Here is a 20,503-nt window from a genome sequence, read left to right as displayed (position 1 = left end):
TCAACCCTTCCAGGATGGGCGATTACCTCTGGTCAAGGTTGATGCTGCTGCCTTGGCCGTGCGAACCGGCGTAGGAGAAGACAGCGAGTTGGCCGGTGGTGTGGCAATAGGGGCAGGGACTTGTTGAGTCTGCAGGGCCTGCGGTTGTCTTACATTACGGTTCCGATTGCGCCTTCGGAAGAGGTTTCCAAGCGTCGAGGTTGGGGCATTAGTAATCTTCTTGGCTTCAGCAGCTGCAACAACATTCTCACAGGGCGAAACTGGCGAAGGAGGCTCAAGAAACGTGCTGGGTCGAGCCTGAGACGAAGGGCGGCGAGTACTAATGTCATACCGCTGGAAGGAAAAGCGACGGCCGGCGTCGAGCCCAGCATGCTGCGGCGGAAATTCTCCCGAAATGCTATCCTCATACTCCTGGTCCTGGCCAATGTCGATCTTGAGGCCGCGGGTATTCGCGGCGTTTGCACGGCTTCTTCCCTCGAGAGTAGGCAGGATTGTGGCTTTATTGCCCTGAGCTCTGTGCAGCGCAAAGCTGCTAACGTTGGTAGAAATTCGAGGCTTCCTCTCCAGCACGCGTTCAACTGTATTCAGCGGAAGAGCCCGGTGCTGTTGTATGCTCAAGTCCCGTCGACGAAGCGGTGGTGCGGCGTAGGTAGGGCCTGTAAAGTCTGGCGATGCTGGAGACTCCTCCACTTTGGGAGGAAGAACGAACGGCTTAGCTGCCTCTGGATATTTTTCCAAGAACGCCTTCTCATAAGGCCCGACTCCGAAGAACTCGTCTAGTTCGCTCAGAGACTCATATGTTGATGCAGCAGCAGGTGTGGTGTGCAATTCATTCATTGAGTGTGATGCTCGTGGCTCGTAGGCAGCTTTTTGCGACTGGACAGATTCTCTCGCAGGGCTCGGCTTCGATGGGGTAATAACGCCTGAAATAGTGCTTTTGGCCTTTGAGCTATTCGAAATCCTATTGAAATCTGTATTCTTCTCGGCTTCATAAAGAAGGGATCCAGGGAGAGGAACAAAGCCGGATTCATAGGGTTTCGTCGGCCTCTCATACCAATCGTCATTGGCGTACTTTGCAAACCTTCCGCTCTTCGGCGTGTATATGAAAGGTCGAATAGGGGCAAGAATATCGTCGCTTGGCATGGATCCCGTAAGCATTTCAGATTCAGCATTTCTCGATCCTGTAACGGACGGCTTCTTGGATAGATTTAGGGGAGCTGGCTGAAGATCTGGTTCCATGTAGTCGTCAGTATGCCAAATATCGGCGGACGAAGCCTTGATCTCGACATCAAGTTTGTTTTCCACCAACTGGACTTGACGGGTTTCTTCATAACGAAGCCGACCTCCTGACTGTGTAATAACACCCTGCACCATGTCTTCCGTCGTTGCTCTCGAACCTTGTTCCGCAGAAATGGGGAAATGAGTCAACGGGGACCGATCAGACGACACAGAGTTGATCGAAGCACAGCTGTAGCTAAACGGAAGGCCAGGTCGTGTGGGAGATGCTTCGTCGGGCGTTGCCAGTGGCTCACGGAGGCGAGCTGTCACTGGAGTCCGAGGAGTGCTATCAGTTCCCTTGCTGTCATTGCCAACAAAAACGGCAGTCTTGGCGCTATCATTCGAATAGATGGATGAAGTCTCAAAGGCATCATCACTGAGTTGTGGAGTCGTATTGTCGATGCTTTGGCTGTCATCACGAACAATTTCTGTCGTCTCCTCAGCGACTGGTGAAGATGGAACAAGCCGGATGCTTCGCTTGCTCATTGGCGAGGGCCACATATGGCGGTCATCTGAGTATAAGTCATCTTCATCTTTGACGGTAGACGTAGCGGAAACAATTGAGGGCTGCGGCAGGGCCAAATCGCCCTTGCCTGTTGGCAGTGCACTGTTTCTCATATCAGTACATCATTCACAATATCAAACAAGGATTGGGATATCCAGCTTACCAGTTTTGTTCCACATTAGCGAATGCCACAGCGCCCACAATCGGGTTTTCTTGGTTGACGGCCTCAGTCACTTCTGCAGGCTGCGCTTGACTTGGAGCTGGCACTGCGTCATATGATCCCAGAGATGCCAAATTCATCAAAGAACTAAGCGTTGATGCCATGGTCTCAAGATTCAACGACAATCGAGGAGGTTTGGCAGACACTGATCCTATTCCCTTGATCGTCTCAATGGAGTCAGCATCGGAATCGTAATCTCCATCATCAAGAGGTGTAAAGGCCGTCGACTTTTTCTTTTCGTTATCAAAATCAAGAGAAAAACGACGTCTGATAGTGGCTGGAATCTTTGGCAATACGAGGAACTCTTCCCAGCGCGGACCCCAAAGCCAGACCTTCTTAGGAGGAGGCAGCTCGCAGAGGCGCTTCTCTTTCTTGGCATTGGCTTCCTCGACGAGATAGAGTCTTGTGTATTCCATGGTCGAAAGTCGCGGCTCGCAAATGTCATACTTCACGTCTGGCTTGGGCAGCGGAGTCCGCGGTGACGAGCTCTCTCCCTGTGCAATGGCACTCGCGTGCTGTCCCATGGTGGCTGTATTTTCTGCTGATTGAGTGCGAAGATTAGGCTGACTGTACAGGCTGTACTGACCGCTTAGGACGTTCGAATCAGGCAAGGACGAAGTTCTATCGGGCAAGGATGAAGTTCGATGATAGAAACTATCACGGGCTTGATCTTGAGAAGAGGCGGAACGAACAGGCTGCTTGACCAGTTTGGTAGTCGACTTCGACTTGTTGCTGTTAGCAAAAACCGCCGCAAACTGTGCATATTTGGAGCCATTTGATCCACGAGATTGAATATCTGGCTGCGAGCGCATCCGCTGAAGAAATTTGAGGCCACTCCTTGTGATTGTCGACTTCATCGACTCAGGAATATCAGGTGTAGGAGGCACGGGCGGAATATCGTCCTTTTTCGCAGTCTTTTTCAAAACTTTCTTCGCCGCCTTCTTTGCTGACAGGCGCGTTTTCTTTCTCTTCAGCTTTTTGCCAGGATCAAGAAACTTTACGCCAACTTTTTCTCCTTTGATCACAGTTTCGCCGTCAGCCTCATACTAGAATTTGCGACGGTTTTTCTGCTTGGGGAGAAGAAGTCCCAGCTGAGCCTTTTCTCGCGAGTCAAGGCTCAACTCTTTGGCAAGGGGGTGCTGGTCAAAGACTGTCTTGGATAAGGTGGAAGTGTGTTCAATTCTTAACTTTGGCGCTGATGGGTCGTCAAAAGCAAAAGCCGCTCCGTCGGTTTTGGAAGGTGATACCTCTCGGCCTGGAATTCCCTTGAGTAGAGGATTAGGGACAGGAGGAGCTGAGGCCACAAACTCTGGAGAGACAGATCTCCTGAGAATAACTTGATCTACTACCTCGCGAGGACTTTGGGGCGATCCCTTGAGAATGGATTTGACCATGACAGCAGAGTTGGGAGTAATGGACGATCTGTTGGATCCCGATCTCCGACGAGAAGAGGCATTTTCTGCCAACTGTAACACATTGAAACAGAGTGTCTCGATCGTTTTGAACTCTTCAATGTACTGTGTAAATGCCCTGTACGCCTGCTGGTATTTTGGCATACTGCACCATAGAAACATCTTCTCTTGAATCAAGAGTTGCGCCCTCTCGCCTGATGGATTTGCTCCCATAAGATGGCAGAAAAGCACAAATCGTATGGAACTGAGGTGTGCGTCCGAGTACGGAACGAGACTGACGTCTTCTGAATTCTTCAAAAGATCATGAGCCGGGAAGAGGGCGTTTGCAACTGCCATGATCTCCACAGATGGCTTTCTGGTAGTCCTTTGCTGCGCAAACTCTTCAAGCATCGCCTAAAAAGAGAGAGTTGCTTAGCGAATGAGAAACAGAAACGTTGCATTCTGGGCACGACTTACGGATGCTCTGAATCCCACGTAAAATTGACCAAACTTCTCCGTAGCCTTCTTGTTCAGCTCTTGTATCATAGCAGCCGACCCAAAGGCAGCATGATTGGGCTTGAAGGTTAGAGGCGTCTCAGCAACAAGTCTGCGTCGCCGAAGCTCGACCATGTTGAGCTCGAAAAGTCCTTGCATTACTCCCTTGAGATCCACTCCTCCATCTTCAGCCTTTTTGAAGACGGTCAGCATGAGCTGTCTCAGCTTATTTCTCGGGTTACTCGAGAGATCAGAAGCCTGGCGAATCGACTGACGATTCACGTGCAGGCGTAGAGCTTCTCGAAGTTGGACACTATTGTCAAAGTTGCGCAGTCTTCGGCCAATATATGTGTCAAACCCTGCGTGCTGAGGGGCGAGCTCCAATGTTTCCCTGTCCATAAGTCCCTTGAGGGCATCAAGGCTGCTGGTCAGCCACCACTCCAGATACTGCTGGGGCGTGAGTGGCATCGTGGCCAGCGAGATGGAGAGATTAGAGTTTTGATTATTAGGGGAATAGATGATGTGGTCAACAGGTAATTAGGATGAGAAGAAGAGGAAATTATCCAGACGATGATGATATTTGAGATGAAAATAGAAAAAGGTGAACGAGAATGAAATTTTGCTCTTGTGACTTTGGGTGAAGAGGGTAAAGAAGAGAGTGCCAGCAGACCAAGGCTGCCAAGAAGAAATAAACCGGCCCGCGAAGACATGCAGGCACTTGCGGGCAGAAATGGCAGAAATGGCAGAGCCAGGTGTGTGCAATGCAGACGCGTCTCGTGGCGGGCCGTTCAGATGACGCTCACTTTTTGTTTTGGCCGCCAAGAGTATAAGTCGGCGTGGGAGCTGGAGGACGGACAGACGAGATATCATCAACCACAACAACTCGATATTTCACCACCATCACCGCAGGAAAAGAGGGTCGAGACTTGATTTACTATAAACTCCATGGCTGTTCATTACAATTGACTCCTTCATGGAGCCTTGGCAGCAATTGCAGCCCGTGATTATCGTCGCCATCAGATCAATGCCAAAGCCCAGATGTCCGATTCAGATCGTGGCCCTCGAGATCGACTCCGTCCTTCCTCCCCAGGCAAGTGCCACACAGCCGCGACTTCACGCAACGGACAGAGCTGGTCCGTCACGTGTGGGTGCCAAGCTCTCGCCCCTCTTTTTCTCTCAAAAGTTTTGTTTACCAGAAGCTTGGGCCTACGTTGTGGACGCGGTTACATGTATTGGGGAGAATATACGCGTGAGGGGGATTCCAATCCGTTACGTGTATATCAGTAGTCCATGTAGTCGTGCAAATGGCAGTATCTCGAACAAGTGGCATGCAAAAACGTGTATACGTCAGATGGTGCATATTCTGGCTGGGTATATTACTCCCAAGCAGTTAGAGATTCCATTTTACCGCATTGGTAGTGCTCCGTAGTGCCAATAGGGCAACTGGGATTCCAAATGTCCGCTTGCTGATGCATGCAATTCCGCCAGGATGGGCCCCCTGGCTATTGACATTCACAGGGGATGCGTAAACTGCAACGCGCCACAAAGCTTAGATTGGAGCCACCCGCCAATTACGTCCACTCTAGGAGGCCGCCGGGTCTAAGTCGGCACCTCCAGCGAGTGATGGGCGCTGAGACCCCTTTATAATGGCTAGGGACGCCAGGGGCAATAGCAGCGAGATAGTGAAGAGCAGACGCACAACGTCAATATCAAATTTGCCAGGCGGTACTAGGGAGCTCCGGAGTGCACTTCCTAGAAGTCCCCTAATCCCAAGACTCGTGTGTGGCCTCTTAATTTCATACATCCAACCGCCAACGACGAGCTGGCTTCGCCTCTGAAAAAGACATTACAGACACACGATGATACGCCAGAGCGGCCGCCTGATTCGGCACATTCCCCAGTCTATTCCCAGCAGGCTGGGGCGGAGCAGCGCGCGACAAGTGTTGTGCAGGCCCCGGTTTTCTACCCAGGCATCTCGAAGACAAGCCGGTACGTTACTTTATTGATTCCTTACAAGTACTTGTTCACCGGTTCAAGCGCCTCGCGTGTAAGAAGTATATCTTGGCCTCAATATGTACACGCTACTCTCGCTTTTGCTACCTATAATGCTCAATGGCAGAGCCTGCCTGAGCCAGGGGCTGGCGACTAGCGGCCGCGTTTGACTCGAGCAGCTCATGGCATTGTGCGCCATCTCAGAGCCACTGTCATGGTGTTTTAGCTCAAAGGACCATTTGCTAGATATCAATCAACCAACTGACACAACCATCACTAGACGAGAGTATTCTGGGATCTTCCCGCACTAGTCGTCAAGATGCGGCCAAAGACTCCCTGCTCAAGAAGATGGGCGAAAGTGCTGCCACCACTTTTGCTTCCATCTTCGTCCTCGCCTTCGGATTTGCTGCTGCCGGCTACATTTACCATAAGAGCTACAAGATGATTGTCTTGAAAAAATTGACTCGCGCCTTTGAGCCAGGTGACCCTGTTCTTGACTTGGCAACAACTGCCAAAGAAACGCCTCGAAAAGTGGTCGAGGAGGAGCATTGGGTTCAGCGCCCAGAGCAAGAGTATGTGGATGCAATCATTGATGGCAGAGAGTCTGGCCATTACTATCTTTTTATGGGAGAGAAAGGCACAGGCAAAAGCAGCATGCTCATAGAAGCCATGCGCAAGACTGATGGAGATGGAGTGGCCATGTTCGAAGCTCATGCCGATACTGAAATCGTAAGAATCCGTCTTGGCAAAGCACTCGACTACGAGTTCCATGAGGACTATATTGGAGGATACTTCAGCGAGCGGGGTCCTCGAGAGACCACTGCTCTTCTTGACATCGAACGCGCGCTGAACAAGATGGAGAAAGTGGCTATGAAGCTCCGGAACAAAAGGGGCAAACCTCTCGTCCTCATTGTGAACCAGTTACATCTCTTAAGGAACAACGACGAAGGCAGAGACCTTATCGAGCTTTTACAACAGCGTGCTGAACAATGGGCCGCGGCAAGTCTGGTCACCATGATATTCAATACTGACGACTACTGGGTATACGAGCGGCTGAAGCTTCTGGCAACACGCATGGATGTTCTTGCCGTTACCGATCTACCGAAATCACAAGCCATCAAAGCTTTGAGGAAATACCGTATGCGATACTTCAAGGAAATCCCAAGCCACCAAGAGCTCGAGGATGTGTATGATCGGATAGGTGGCCGCTTGAGCTTCTTGAATCGCGTGGCAAAGAGCAAAGACATGATCAACACGTGCGAGAAGATTAAGGAGACCGAAAAGAAATGGTTCCTCAACCAGTGCTGGATCCTCGGTTCAGAGATGGACGATGACGTGATGGATCAACAGAAATGGGCTGTAAGTTTCACTGTTCCTGCTACACTCAATACTACTCGAGATCATTTTGAGCTGACTATTTACGACTATTAGGCCGCCGCCATGGTTCTCGCCCTAGCTCTGGTCGATAAAGAGGAAGAGATGGAGAAGACGTATGATCCAGTTGTGGGCCACTTGCTGCCAACTTTTCCTTTCCACATAGCACAAGAGCTCATGACTCGAGCGGATTTCATCCGAGACCTCGATAGCTTGAATCTCTTTACCGTTACTAGCCAGGCCGACGTTCGTGCGAGTAGCGTCCCGATGCACCTCGCATTCAAGGATATCTGCGCCGAACCTCGGTTCCGGAAGCATCTCGAAGATACGATCCAGAGAATCTCTGATATTGAGAGCTTGGGCCGTACCAGAGAACTGGTTGCCAAGGACCTGGTCCTTGGTGGTCAATACGACATTGAGACGAGCCGCAAGGGCATCACGGTCCGATTAAAGCAGCCCGAGGAAAAAGATGATTAATCAAGCGACGCAGCGATTATGGACTCATGGATAGAGTACAAAAACAACCGACACGAATGAGAGCAAGCTTATGAGACAAATATCTCGACGATATCGCGGAAACGATACAGGTGGTGGTGGTGGTGGATGATGTGCAATGGAGTTTTACTTTCTTGCTAGGCGGCCATACAACGGCAAACAAATTTCCTTGAGTTATGAGACAAACAGAGTTGTTGATCGTACTTTCATACCTACGTAGATCAGGGGCTGAAAGACTGCGCAGAGATAGTTTCCTTTGTCACCTTTCATTTTCGTTGTACTATAACCAGCATTTATGTATATGTAAGTACTAATTATGTATTATCAGAACATTGCACACATAATTCAAAGCATTTGTAGATAAAAAAGGATTTGACTACTCTCTTGACATTCGGACTCCGATTAGAATATTGGCTAATGGATTGGTGGTATTGTCCTGATCTTAGCTTTGCCCTATTAGCTGTGGAATATGGGAGGTAAAAAGGAGAGTTGAAGTTTAAGTGAGCAAATCTTATATATGCTGAAGCTAGAATAAAGAGGATCCATGCCATTACTGATTGGGTAATTACATTCCACATGAGATGCAATTGGAATTGCTAGACTTAATTGTACGCATTCTCAAAAAGCCCTCGGCTCACTCTTTCAATGCACCTGCATTGAGTGCCGGTATGAATCAGCGTGTTTCTAGGATATTCTAGGGTAGGGCAGTTTTGTGGTGTGGCCTGGTGTTTTGATCACCCCACAAAGCGTGGTCAGGTTAGCGTGGCTTATCGATTGGTACTCATTTCACAATAGCAACCACTGCATATTCACATGTACCTACTGATAAGCTGCCTCACCGACAAGGCAAAAACATCGTGGCTGAGCTAAGAGGTACCTACCCATCCCTCGAAATCCCAGGTCCCATAATATTTTTCTGAGCCCAGGTCGATCAAGAATAGCACGGCGACGCTTCGTTTCCCCCCCATCCACTGCTGGACTGATGTCTGCCAACACCAAATGGCCCGATTTCCAATTGGCGTCCAAATTGCGGTATTTCATGGGCTCGAGTGCTCCTGAGTCGACCCCCTCGCAAACCACATCATCGCCGCAGCTTCCCGCACCAAGACGCGAGGAGTCTCCGTCTGCCCAGGATAACGACCACGAGGCGGAAGGCCACACGCTCGCTGCCGCAATGGCTGCCGAGATCGATAATGAGCCCATTGAAGAGATGGGAGGCGTCGATGGTTACGAACACGAAGGCGATGATACCGGCGTCGATATTGATTTCGGCGACCTCGAAATGTTCGACAGCAACGCGTCTCAACTTCCTTTCTTGACGCAAGAGCCTCAACCTGTGAAATCCGAATTTCCTACGTCTAGCCAAAGTACGAAGCGCGATAAGACTAAAAAGAAGAAGAAGAAGAAGTCTCCACTGCAAACTGCCGAAGTTGCTGGCGATCAACCAACGGAAGCACACCTCGATGTACCGAACGGCCTTGAAGATGCAACTACAGATATGTATGCATTGGATTTGACGCCGGTTCCATCAGCACAGAAGAAAAAGAAAAGAAAGACGTCTGATTCTGCGGACGGCAAGCGACATAAGAAAAGAAAAGGTTTTGAAGATGGCGATACAACTGCTAGTCAGCAGACACAAGACGAGACTGAAGATGCGGATGCCAGAAACACTGCTACTAGCTTCCTGTACGCGGATAGGAATGCTTCTAGCCAACTCCTTGATGCAGTTACAGAGGACGACCAGATGTCACCTAGCATTGCTCTTGCTCGCCGACGGAGCCAGACTCGCTCGAGAGAAAATAGTGTATCCAGAGCTCAAGTCGCTCCCATGGCGCCCATGGCAGTTGATATTTCAACGCGAGAATCTGCCCCTGAAGAAGCTTCAAGAAGCCAAGAGGCGACGACCGAAAACCATGAAGAGGACCGTGACGTTGAAGACCTTGCACGAGAAGCATGGAGAGAACACGTCAACAGTCAAAGTGGAAATGCTTCTGCCGCGAGCAAGGTGGAGCCTGGTTCTCAAGATCCCGCCGAGGCAGAGGAGCAGCCGGACGCAACGCCGCGAAGGCGTTCGGCAAGAACGAAGAAAGCAAAACCCTCCTCGCTAGCTCTGGAAACAACTGAGACTCCTGCTAAGAAGAATCGTCGAGTTCTTGAAGAGCTGCCGTCTCCCTCTGCCAATACTCCAAAGCCAAGAGCACGATCTAAGCGGGCTACACAAAAACCGCAGAAAGTGACGGAAAAGACCTCTGAGGACGATCTTGAAAACGCAGAATCTGAGAAACCTGTTAGGAGAGCATCCAATCTAGGAGAAAACTACACACAAGGGCGATTTACGGATGCTGAATTCGATGGCATTAACCAAGCTATTGAAACCTTTCGAAACGAATATGGACTGACACAAGTTCAAGTTAATGAGGTAAATCTATGACCCACCATGTCTATTCTGTTCAAACGTTTTCGTCTCTCTGCCTTTCCTAGAATACACTGCTTACTTGACTTGAAATCTAGATGATACAGGCTCCAGGAGGCACAACTGCTGGCAGTGACCATGCGCGCCTTTGGTATCGACTCTTTGAAGCATGTCCTGATCGTAAGAGACAAAAAGTCATCAATGTCGCTCGTAAAAAATTCCATAATTTTGTAGCGCGAGGGAAATGGACGCCAGAACAGGATGCAGAGCTCTCTGCTCTTATCGATGTGAACGGAACTGCATGGTCGAGGATCGCTGCCATCATTAACCGCCACCCTGAAGACGTCAGAGATCGGTATCGCAACTACATTGTTTGCGGTGCGAACCAGCGCAGAGACGTATGGAACGAAGAAGAAGAAGGACGCCTCACTGAGTATGTTAAGGAAGCAATGGAGGTGATTGACGAACTGCGAAGAGACGCCCCCGGAACGATTCTGCTACAGAAAACCTACGAGGAATTAATTGACTGGCAAAATATCAGCGAAAAGATGGAGAGAACACGAAGTCGACTGCAATGCATTACAAAGTGGAAAGCCATGCAAGCTCGCATTTCTGGAAAGAAGAAGGAGCGGAAGAGCTCTGAGGGTAAAAAACAAAAACGCCAAGCCCAAGCCCAGCCTGAAGTAGTGATTTCAGATGAGGATATATCATCTCAGCTTGACCAGGCTCGCCAACAGATGATGAGTATGCGCGAAGAAGATCAATATCGTTTGGTCTTGGCTATCCAGGGAGCCTCCGTCTTATCGGACGACCAGATTCCCTGGGGAAAGCTCCTCGATAAAAAGTTCCGCAGCCAATGGAGCCGTGGCACCCAAATACTGTTATGGGATCGCCTGAAACAGACAGTTCCAGACTGGGAAACAATATCGGTACTGGACGTTGCTCAGTACATTATCAACGAGTATAACCGAACAGGAAGTCTGCCTGAAGTTACTGGCAGTGGCTACGATGACGATGAGCGGGAAAAAGAATTGCTTGGGCACACTCATTCTCATAATAAGCCGACTGCGGTGGCGAAAAGTGCAGAGTTTGTCGAAGACTCTGGCGCTGAGGACGAGCACCACGATAGCGGACAACAGAACCAAGATGACAAGCTTGACATTACTATTGATCCTGCATTAATGGGAGAGCCGCCGGTCTCTCCACCAAAGGCCACCCCAAAACAGAAGAAGGCTACACGGGTGAAGCCACGGGCGAAGAAGTCAAAGAAGGTGTCTCTTAGCCAGGACCCCATTGAGGAGAGTGAACCGACTCTACCGCCAAGCGCGAGTGATGAAGGCGAGGAATCTAATCTCGATGAGGCAGAACTTCGGAAATCGAAGACACCAAGCAAATTCAAGTCTGTTAATACCGCGCTCGAAGAGAATGGCGTCGCTGCTCCTCAAGAGGAGCCTTATTCAGACAGCATTATGGACGATATGGAAGATCTACCCGCCAGAGTTCTAGCCTAATGCGTACCGTGTATAATTCACTAGTAATAATTGTTCGAAAGACGAGAGGAAAGAAAATGTATGAATTTGGGAGGGCTTTGGGAATGGTTTACGATTGAGTATCTGCTATTTTAGGCTATACGGACCATTGTGTTATGGCTGCTGTTAATGGCCGAGTTAAACTTGCAACAGAAGTTCGGAAACGGCCTGGTTTGGTTTTCTTTTCATTTTGCTGTCGACGACGAAGAAAAGATAGATCGTCAGCCAGCTTGTAATCAGACTTGGCGTACCTAGGCTGCTTAGTGTAAATGACAATATGAATAAATTCACGAAAACTGTATTGTTTTAAGAATAGTTGCTGAAGCGCTCGCTATTTGAAACGTGTTGGTGGCTTTAGGACTAGCAGACAATACTAAGACGGCTCTTTAGTTTGGCGTCCTAATTACGTTGCTGTACTAGTAGAAGGACCGCTTGCATGAAACGATATCGTCTTCTTCTAATATTTCATCCTCTTTGTATCCCTAGATTGAAGTGATTTATTTCTGCGCATGCGGTTTCAAAGATGATTGATACGAAACTACCGCGGCGCAAAGTCGCAGTAATTGGCCTCGGTAAGTCATAGTATTCACTCACAGCTTGTCCCGGCGGAAGTAGGCAGAAGGCCACTATCCTGTATCTTTGAATCATACGCCATGTTGGTTATGTAAGATATAACTTGAAAAGACTAATTGTAATGGCTGGATAGGCGCTCTGGGAATTGTGGCTGTCAAGAATTTGCTCGAAGAAGGATTCGATGTGACGGGATTCGAGCGCAGTAGCTATATCGGCGGCCTGTGGCGTTTCACCGAGGATGAAAATACTTTGAGTGTTTTAGAATGTCAGTCGCGGTAATCTATGCGTTAAGGATTTTCGAGTCAATGGACCTCCTTGCTGACAAGCAGTATCGTTTCAGCAACGACGACCAACATTTCAATAGATCGCGTCAGTGCCGATGAGTATTCTTTGCTGTTTGCAATTCATTTACTAATTAGTAATAGGGATCGTTTACTGATTTTCCTTTTCCAGCTGGTATGGCATGCGATCCGATAACTGATCCTATCCCGTCTTCTGCTTTCACATATTGTGGCCTTGTTATTGATGGGAAGCTGAAGCTGACACTATCGAATGACTTGACAGGCACCCCGATATACTGTGATGCGAAAGAGGTAAATAGTTATCTTGAGGCCTATGCGAGCCATTTCAATCTTAGTCCCCATTTTCGTCTTTCCACTACCATCAGATCGATATCTCGGGAGGAAAAGGGCGGAGGTAGATGGAGATTAGACTTCGAAGGACGGCCGAGCGAATGGTTTGACAGAGTTGTTATGGCCACTGGCCGCCTTGTTAAACCGAGGATGCCCAAGTTTGAAGGGGCGGATCTCTTTACCGGCCGACTCATCCATTCAAGGAGTTTTAAGAAGTGAGCGCGCAGTTTCTAGCAACTTCCCCTTGTTGTGCCTATGCAAGCTGACAGACATAGACCAGAAGTGTTTGACGGGCAAAGAGTTGTTGTAGTTGGTCTTGGGAATACCGGAGGTGATATTGTCGATGCGCTCATTGGCCATGCTTCGCATATTTCGTTATCACACAACGGTAGCGCTATCATTGTATAGGATGCTCTTCCCCATGCCCCCTACCTTGCCTCTCATGCGATTAGGCGCTGATAGATTCTCAAAGATGCCCAGTCTCGTCAACGGTGTGTCGGTTGCGGACGTTATATCGTACAGATCCCTCTACCTGGAAGATATCGTCGGTAAACTGTTCCCAAAAGTTTCCGAGAGGCTATTCCACGAAGCCATTCATCGAGTCTCAAGGGACGCATTTGGAGAACTCGATCCATCCTGGGGGCTTGATCCAAATCTTCCAGTCAAGACGGCCAACGTGGTCATTTCAGATACCATTATAGCCAACTTTCGATCCAAAGCCGTGAAGCCCATTCAAGGCATCCGGCGGTTCATTGGCGGGCGAAAGATTGAGCTGAACTCTGGCGAGGTTGTCGAAGCTGATACAGTCATCTGCTGTACGGGATATAACAACGACTTCAGCCTCCTGGAAGAAGAATTCGATCCGGCCTCCAATCCCTCACCCCGCTGGCTAAAAGCCCCTGGTTCCAAGAACCGGCCATGCCCGCGGCTATACCAAAACGTCTTCTCTCTCCAAGCACCAGACTTTTTGGCCTTTATGGGCCTCGTCTTCTTCATCAACGGCACATTCTGCGTCGCCGACATTGCCAGCATGTGCATCGCTCAGGTCTGGTCAGGCAGAGCCTCATTGCCGCCGGCACGGCAGATGCAACGCTGGATGGACCGGCACGAGGAGAGGATATGCAGCCTTGCGCAGACGGGGCCTGTGCTTCCTGCGTCATTGCCACAGGGCGAGTGGCTGGCATGGGCGGATAAAACAGCAGGCCTGGGTGCGGCAGAGCATCTGGGCTGGGGTCTGAAAGGCTGGCTCTTTTGGTGGCGTGAGAGGAGGCTGTGGAAGATGGTCATGGACGGGCCTTTGACCGCTGCTTTATGGCGGCTGTTTCCGGGACGGAGAAAGTGCTGGGACGGGGCGAGGGCACAGATCGAGAGGATTAATGAAGAGGTGGAAAGAAAGCGAGAGCAAGCATGGGAGCGGGAGTGGAAGGAAAGCTTAGACATTGATTCGAGCGGTTGATATTGGCCTGTCCAACGCATCAGTTGCCGAATTTGGAAATAACGGAAAGTCGCACAAGCACTAATAGAATGACTGGATTTGAAACATTGATGTAATGTCCTTTGAATGGATATTTTGGATTATAGTATGCGGCTGTCTGTGCTCGACGGCAGCTCTATTCTGCAGGCCTTCTGCAGCCTCGTACGAAGTGGAGTCTATAGCGATTCATTCGGCCTTTTGAGGTTTTCATGTTCCATCATCTAGAATATCTAATCAATGTTTATGATTTTCATGCCTTCCTGGCCTATTGCTGCCTATATGCTTATTCTTTGCCAGGGTCCAGGGCCTATGTATTGGGGATTAGATGTCATAGGACCAAGTGCCGTAGTATTCGCCCCTCGTGTGTTTCGAGCGACATGGTATCAATATCAAATGACGATTCGTATCCCAATCATTGCACCGGCAGTTGTTTTCCGCCTCGCCTATTGACTCGCTAGGCCTCGCCATGGCCTTCGGCTCCGACAAGATGTTGGGCACAGAATTACCTGTAAGCTGATACCTACTGCTAGGCCTAGCTGATCAATAGTGGGGGAGGGGCAGCCTTCCCGATACCCCTGCGGCCAATTCGTATCGTCGCCTAAAAAAATCTACTAGCTGGCATCATCAACCGAAACTTTACTGCGCCGGAATCCTCGACTGAATCCTGGGCGTATCTGGGAGTATCGCTACTACACGACACGCATGACTAGCATTGTGACTGGTAGCGTGCAAGGGATTCGGACTGCGACGCTTCTATGGAGGCTGGGTCATATTTCGCCTCGAATTCTGTGACTGTTGGGTGAAGGGGGCATTCAACCGACTTCTAGCGCTGGTCTATATATCGAGGCAAGAGACGCAATGCTCAGGGCGAGAATCAACTTCAGCAACTTCTTGTTATTTCTGCCCTGAACACCTCAACCGCGAAACTACTTTAAGATTTTTATTTCTTTCGAAAGCCTGCAAAATGGCTTCTGTTGAAGCTCTCTGGAGCAACCTCATATTGAGGCTCAACGATATCGAACTCAACGAGACTCACCAATCTATTGCCGTTGCTGCCATAGCTACTTTTCTTGTCCTTCTATTCACAACCAAAGCGCTTTCAGGAAGCCCTACAACAACAACAACAGCCAATGGTAACCAAAAGATACCATCGTCGCCGAGCTACTGGCTGCCCTTTCTTGGCCATGCCTTGTCTATGGTTTTTGGCAAAGACAGCTTCCTGGCTGGCATGCGGAGTCGGTTCCCAGAAGGCATTTTTTCTTTGAAGATGGCTGGGAAGATGCATCATTTCGTTTACAAGCCCTCACTTGCTGCGGCACTGTTGAACCTGCAACGGCCTGCTGAGGAGGAGCAAATGCTGGCAAATCGACTGCTTGGATCTACCTTTGGCGTGAGCAAGAAGGACCAGGCAATTTACAACAAGATATTCCCAGAGGCGCTGGCTCAGTGGAAGCATCTCAGCTCTGAGCCTGGCCTTAGCGAAGTCACCAACGTGACGTTATCGCAGGTTAAGCAGAACATTATCAACCTGGTCACATTCAGCCCCAATCCTATGGACCAAACAGAATGGGAGAAGTTGGCGGACGTCGATGTCATTGAGGAGAACGGCAAAGGGGGTCCCATTACTCAGGTTGACTTGACGGAGCTTTCGAGGAATTTTGTCGCAATCACGGTGATTCCCGCCATATACGGTACCGACTTTGTGGAGAATTTTCCAGAGATATGGAAATGGATGTGGATATACAACGAATCTTTTGTGCTTCTGGCCACTGGTGTTCCTGCCTGGGTCCCTTGGCCGCGGCTACAGCGCGGAAAGCTTGCTAGGAGACGCGTTCTAGCAATGCTATACGAGTTCAACGAAGCCATGGATAGGCACTTGAACGGAGAAGAAAACGACCCCAAGTGGCAAAATTTGGATAATGTCAGCAGACTTGTCAAAGGCAGAATTGAGCTCTTCAGGAAGCATGGTGTATCGCTTGAGGGCCGAGCCGCCTTTGATCTTGCGCTTTTATGGGCTTCGGTTGCAAATTCCAACGCTCTCATCCCGTGGATGCTTTTTGAGCTTTACAGGGACCCCGTGCTTCTAGAGCAGGTTCGAGAGGAAATTGCACCCTATGTCAATGCCGTGCAGCCAGAAAACGAGTTTGGGTCCGCAGTCTGGGTACCGCCGGTACTGGAAGATGTCGATATCGACGGTCTGATAACAAAGTGCCCACTTCTCAAAGCGTCATACATTGAAACACTGAGAGTGTATTCTGGTGGATGGGCGATGAAGCTGATGTACCATGACACGGTGTTGGAGGAGAGAGGAAAGGGTGGCGAATCGTTCCTCTTGAAGAAAGGGACGTATGCCCATATTCCTCAAGAGCTTCATCAGTTTGATCCACAGTACTTTTCGAATCCAACAGAGTGGCAGGCAGAAAGGCATATTCGGGAAACAGTAGATGAGAATGGGAAGAAGTCTTTGACAGCGGATATGGGAACTTTGAGACCATACGGTAAGTGGCTCCTGCTACATTGGAATTTGATGACTTTTCCTAACTGGCTTTTTGTAGGAGGCGGCCTAAAGATGTGCAAGGGACGACAATTCGCGCTCCGGGAGATATTACTATATACAGCAGCCATCATCACATTCTACGATATGCAGGCGCCGAAAGGAGGGCCATGGAGTGAGCCTCAGACGAGGAAGCTTGTTGCGAACAGACATCCGAAGAAGCCGCTGAAGGTGTGGATTAAGAGGAGAGGTCAAGTAACCAAGGATGAGGGGAAAGAAGAGTCATGAATCTAATAGATGTATAATTTAAGCAGTTATGATTTTCCTCTTGTTAGAAATAACCGATTGGGTGTGGAGTTGAGCTCGCGCGATATTCGTGTTTCCACGTTCCTTGGTTTTGCTCTTAACTGCTGGGAACCACTATTTTTGTCAACGTAAGACTACATGTACATGTGTATACGGAGTACATGCTATGGGAGCTGCAACAAGATAACGTGACGGAACCTCGTTCCTAAAGATTTTGGATATAAGCTAATATTGTTTACTTTACTTAATTATCACTTACAAATACACATTGATGCTAGACGTGGACCGTGCTGCCTCAGGTGTAAACGATGACACCATAGCGTCGCCGACTCGCGAACCGGAGCCGAGCCTCGAAACGCCGCGACAAGACATCAATACCTATTTCTGCGGGAATTTGCCGGCCAGGCTTACTTTTCAAACTGCACAGCGATGCTGCTCGCGCGACGGTAATCCCCCGACAAGCTACTGGAGCATTCCCGGAGACATTCTGAGGCGTCATCGCCGTCTCTGCTGCTGTTATAACAACCACACGTGCTCAGCTCCCAACCCCACCAAGCTCCGAGAAGCTCTCTCCAGCATCTACACGCTCGACGGTTGGCGCTCGCGCTCGAGGATGTCTCCCCCTTGATGGGAACCTACGACAATGATCCCGCGAATTCTGCCTCGAGCGGCGCTCGCCTGTCCGCGGAGCAGCGTCGCGAAGGCGCACAGTCTCCCGCTATGGCTGCCGCAGAGGCCAATTGCTGCTGCTCTCCATCGACCCCTCCGGACTTCGGCTGCGTGCCGCTATGATCGAACGCCGTCGCCAGTTCCCGAGTCGCTGAAACCCGCGCCTACGAGCCCGAATGCTTCTCCGGCTGGAACGACTGCAGCTTCTGCTGCTGCTGCTGCTGCCGCTACTACTGATACTGTTCCGTCCTCGACGAAAGACGCTGCGAAGAAACCCAACAATGCCCCCGTCGATCCCCTTGCGACCGTGGACAAGTCCACTACGGAGCAGCGGAAAGCTGACTGGGCTATAATGAAGGAGATGTCGCGATATCTGTGGCCCAAGGGCGACGTTGGCACAAAGGTGCGCGTAGGCCTTGCGGTCGCTCTGCTGTTTGGCGCAAAGGTTCTGAATGTACAGGTGCCGTTCTACTTCAAGAGCATTGTGGACTCGTTAAACATTGATATTGCTGCTGTTGGCGGTACAGCTACAACCGTAGCGGGCGCCATGATTCTCGCATACGGAGCTACCAGGATAGGCGCTACGCTCTTCCAAGAACTGCGAAATGCCGTCTTCGCCTCTGTTGCGCAAAAGGCTATTCGCGGTGTTGCTCGAAATGTATTCGATCATTTGCTACGGCTTGACCTGAGCTTCCACTTGTCCAAGCAGACGGGAGGCTTGACGCGAGCCATGGATCGCGGTACAAAAGGCATCAGCTTCCTCCTCACCAGCATGGTCTTCCATATTCTTCCAACGGCATTGGAGATTGGCATGGTTTGCGGAATTCTCACATGGCAGTATGGCTTCAAGTTTGCGGCTGTAACGGCGCTGACAATGGTCGGATACACGGCTTTTACTATCTGGACGACGGCTTGGAGAACAAAGTTCCGAAGACAGGCCAACGCTGCGGATAATAGAGCGTCGACGGTGGCTGTGGATTCGCTCATCAACTACGAAGCTGTCAAGTACTTCAACAATGAGAAATTTGAGGTCGCGCGCTACGACAAGGCTTTGAGGGAATATGAAAAGAGCTCCATCAAGGTGGCCACTTCTCTGGCTTTTCTCAACAGTGGGCAGAATGTCATTTTCTCTACAGCTTTGACCGCAATGATGTACTTTGCTGCTGAGGGAGTCGCCACAGGAAGCCTGACTGTTGGAGACTTGGTCATGGTAAACCAGCTTGTCTTCCAACTGTCTGTCCCTTTGAATTTCCTTGGCTCCGTGTATCGTGAACTTCGACAGTCACTCTTGGATATGGAAACACTGTTCAATTTGCAGAAAGTGAATGTGAACATCGTGGAAAAGCCGACAGCGAAACCCCTAGCTCTAGTCAAAGGCGGAGAGATCAAATTTGAAAATGTCAACTTCGGATACCACCCCGAGAGACCAATTCTGAGGGATCTTACGGTCACCATTCCTGCTGGAAAGAAGGTTGCCATTGTTGGCCCCAGTGGTTGTGGTAAATCCACCCTGCTGAGGCTGCTGTTCAGATACTATGATGTCCAGGCCGGTCGCATTCTCATTGATGACCAGGACGTTCGCGATGTTACTGTCGATTCCCTACGCCGATCTATCGGTGTTGTGCCTCAAGACACCCCCCTGTTCAACGATACGGTTGAGCACAACATCCGCTATGGTATGATTGATGCCTCTCACGACCAAGTCGTCGCGGCCGCAAAGCGAGCCCGCATCCACGATATCATTGAGAAATTCCCAGATGGATATCAAACCAAGGTCGGCGAGAGAGGTATGATGATCTCTGGCGGCGAGAAGCAGAGACTGGCAATGAGCAGATTGCTTCTCAAGGACCCTCCTTTGCTCTTCTTCGACGAGGCGACCAGCGCGCTGGATACGCACACTGAGCAGGCCTTGATGATGAATATCAACGGAATTCTCCGCGAAAAGGGACGCACGAGCGTATTTGTGGCTCACAGGCTGCGAACCATCTTTGATTCGGACTTGATCATTGTGCTGAAAGAGGGACGAGTTGCGGAGATGGGTACCCATAGAGAGCTGATTGACCGCGTGGGTGTTTATGCTGAGCTTTGGAGTGGTAAGTTTTCTTTCCCTGAGTCTTTGTGGCGAAACAAGTGCTAATTTCTCTTTTTTTTTTCTAAACAGCGCAAGAAACAATGTTCACCGAGGATGGCGAGGCAAAGGACGGAGAGGCAGAAGGAGAGGAAGCTTCCGAGAAGAAGAACTAGACACTGGCTTTTTAGTATTGAGAACAACAGAAAAGCTGAGCATGGTGTGACGGATCACATGCCAGCATGTACTCATAAATGTATAAAGTATTTAACTAACTTTGCATATGGACATACTTACGTTGTAACTGCGTCTTGAGCCTTTCTTCTCTCTTTTCGCTTTAAACTTCTATTCGGATATTGTCGAGTAATGCTTTGTGGCTAAATACGCCGTGTCTTATCCTTGTCTGTTTGCTCGAAGAGGAAAAATGGGATCGGTTTTTGGAGTTTTGTCGTCTCGTACGTCTCGTCGGATAATTGATCGTCTTTGTTTCACATTCTTGGATGTTATCGGCTTCCTGATCTATGTCCTCCTCTTTCTGCAGAGACGGCAGCTATGACGACTACTGCCTTTTGTAGATCTAGTACTTTATGCATTG

The 20,503-nt window shown here is 49.7% G+C and overlaps 5 protein-coding genes across 5 annotated transcripts; 4 read left to right on the top strand and 1 right to left on the bottom strand.

Moving 5' to 3' along the window:
• TGAM01_v202593 (hypothetical protein) lies at positions 1-4,357 on the bottom strand (the record flags this gene model as incomplete). The annotated part of the gene is made up of 4 exons (XM_024549023.1): positions 1-1,885; positions 1,947-3,018; positions 3,064-3,808; positions 3,872-4,357. The coding sequence occupies 4 exons, from the start codon at positions 4,355-4,357 to the stop codon at positions 1-3; spliced, it is 4,188 nt and encodes a 1,395-aa protein (XP_024406262.1).
• A 1,391-nt stretch (positions 4,358-5,748) lies between these two features.
• TGAM01_v202592 (hypothetical protein) lies at positions 5,749-7,732 on the top strand (the record flags this gene model as incomplete). The annotated part of the gene is made up of 3 exons (XM_024549022.1): positions 5,749-5,878; positions 6,162-7,240; positions 7,313-7,732. The coding sequence occupies 3 exons, from the start codon at positions 5,749-5,751 to the stop codon at positions 7,730-7,732; spliced, it is 1,629 nt and encodes a 542-aa protein (XP_024406261.1).
• Positions 7,733-8,732: 1,000 nt separating this feature from the next.
• TGAM01_v202591 (hypothetical protein) lies at positions 8,733-11,674 on the top strand (the record flags this gene model as incomplete). Its single annotated transcript, XM_024549021.1, has 2 exons — positions 8,733-10,169; positions 10,262-11,674. 2 exons carry the CDS (start codon positions 8,733-8,735, stop codon positions 11,672-11,674), a joined length of 2,850 nt encoding a protein of 949 aa, XP_024406260.1.
• A 1,644-nt stretch (positions 11,675-13,318) lies between these two features.
• On the top strand, positions 13,319-14,353 carry TGAM01_v202590 (hypothetical protein; the record flags this gene model as incomplete). The annotated part of the gene is made up of 1 exon (XM_018805035.2): positions 13,319-14,353. The coding sequence occupies one exon, from the start codon at positions 13,319-13,321 to the stop codon at positions 14,351-14,353; it is 1,035 nt and encodes a 344-aa protein (XP_018661759.2).
• Positions 14,354-17,814: 3,461 nt separating this feature from the next.
• Positions 17,815-20,084, top strand: TGAM01_v202589 (iron-sulfur clusters transporter ATM1, mitochondrial; the record flags this gene model as incomplete). Its single annotated transcript, XM_018805033.1, has 2 exons — positions 17,815-19,933; positions 20,002-20,084. 2 exons carry the CDS (start codon positions 17,815-17,817, stop codon positions 20,082-20,084), a joined length of 2,202 nt encoding a protein of 733 aa, XP_018661757.1.
• Positions 20,085-20,503: the final 419 nt, after the last annotated feature.

This window comes from Trichoderma gamsii (genome assembly GCF_001481775.2).
Source record: "Trichoderma gamsii strain T6085 chromosome Unknown Scaffold_6.2, whole genome shotgun sequence".
Lineage (NCBI taxonomy): Eukaryota > Fungi > Ascomycota > Sordariomycetes > Hypocreales > Hypocreaceae > Trichoderma > Trichoderma gamsii.
The sequence above is the reverse complement of the archived record's forward strand: the minus strand, read 5'-3'. Positions and strand labels throughout refer to the sequence as shown.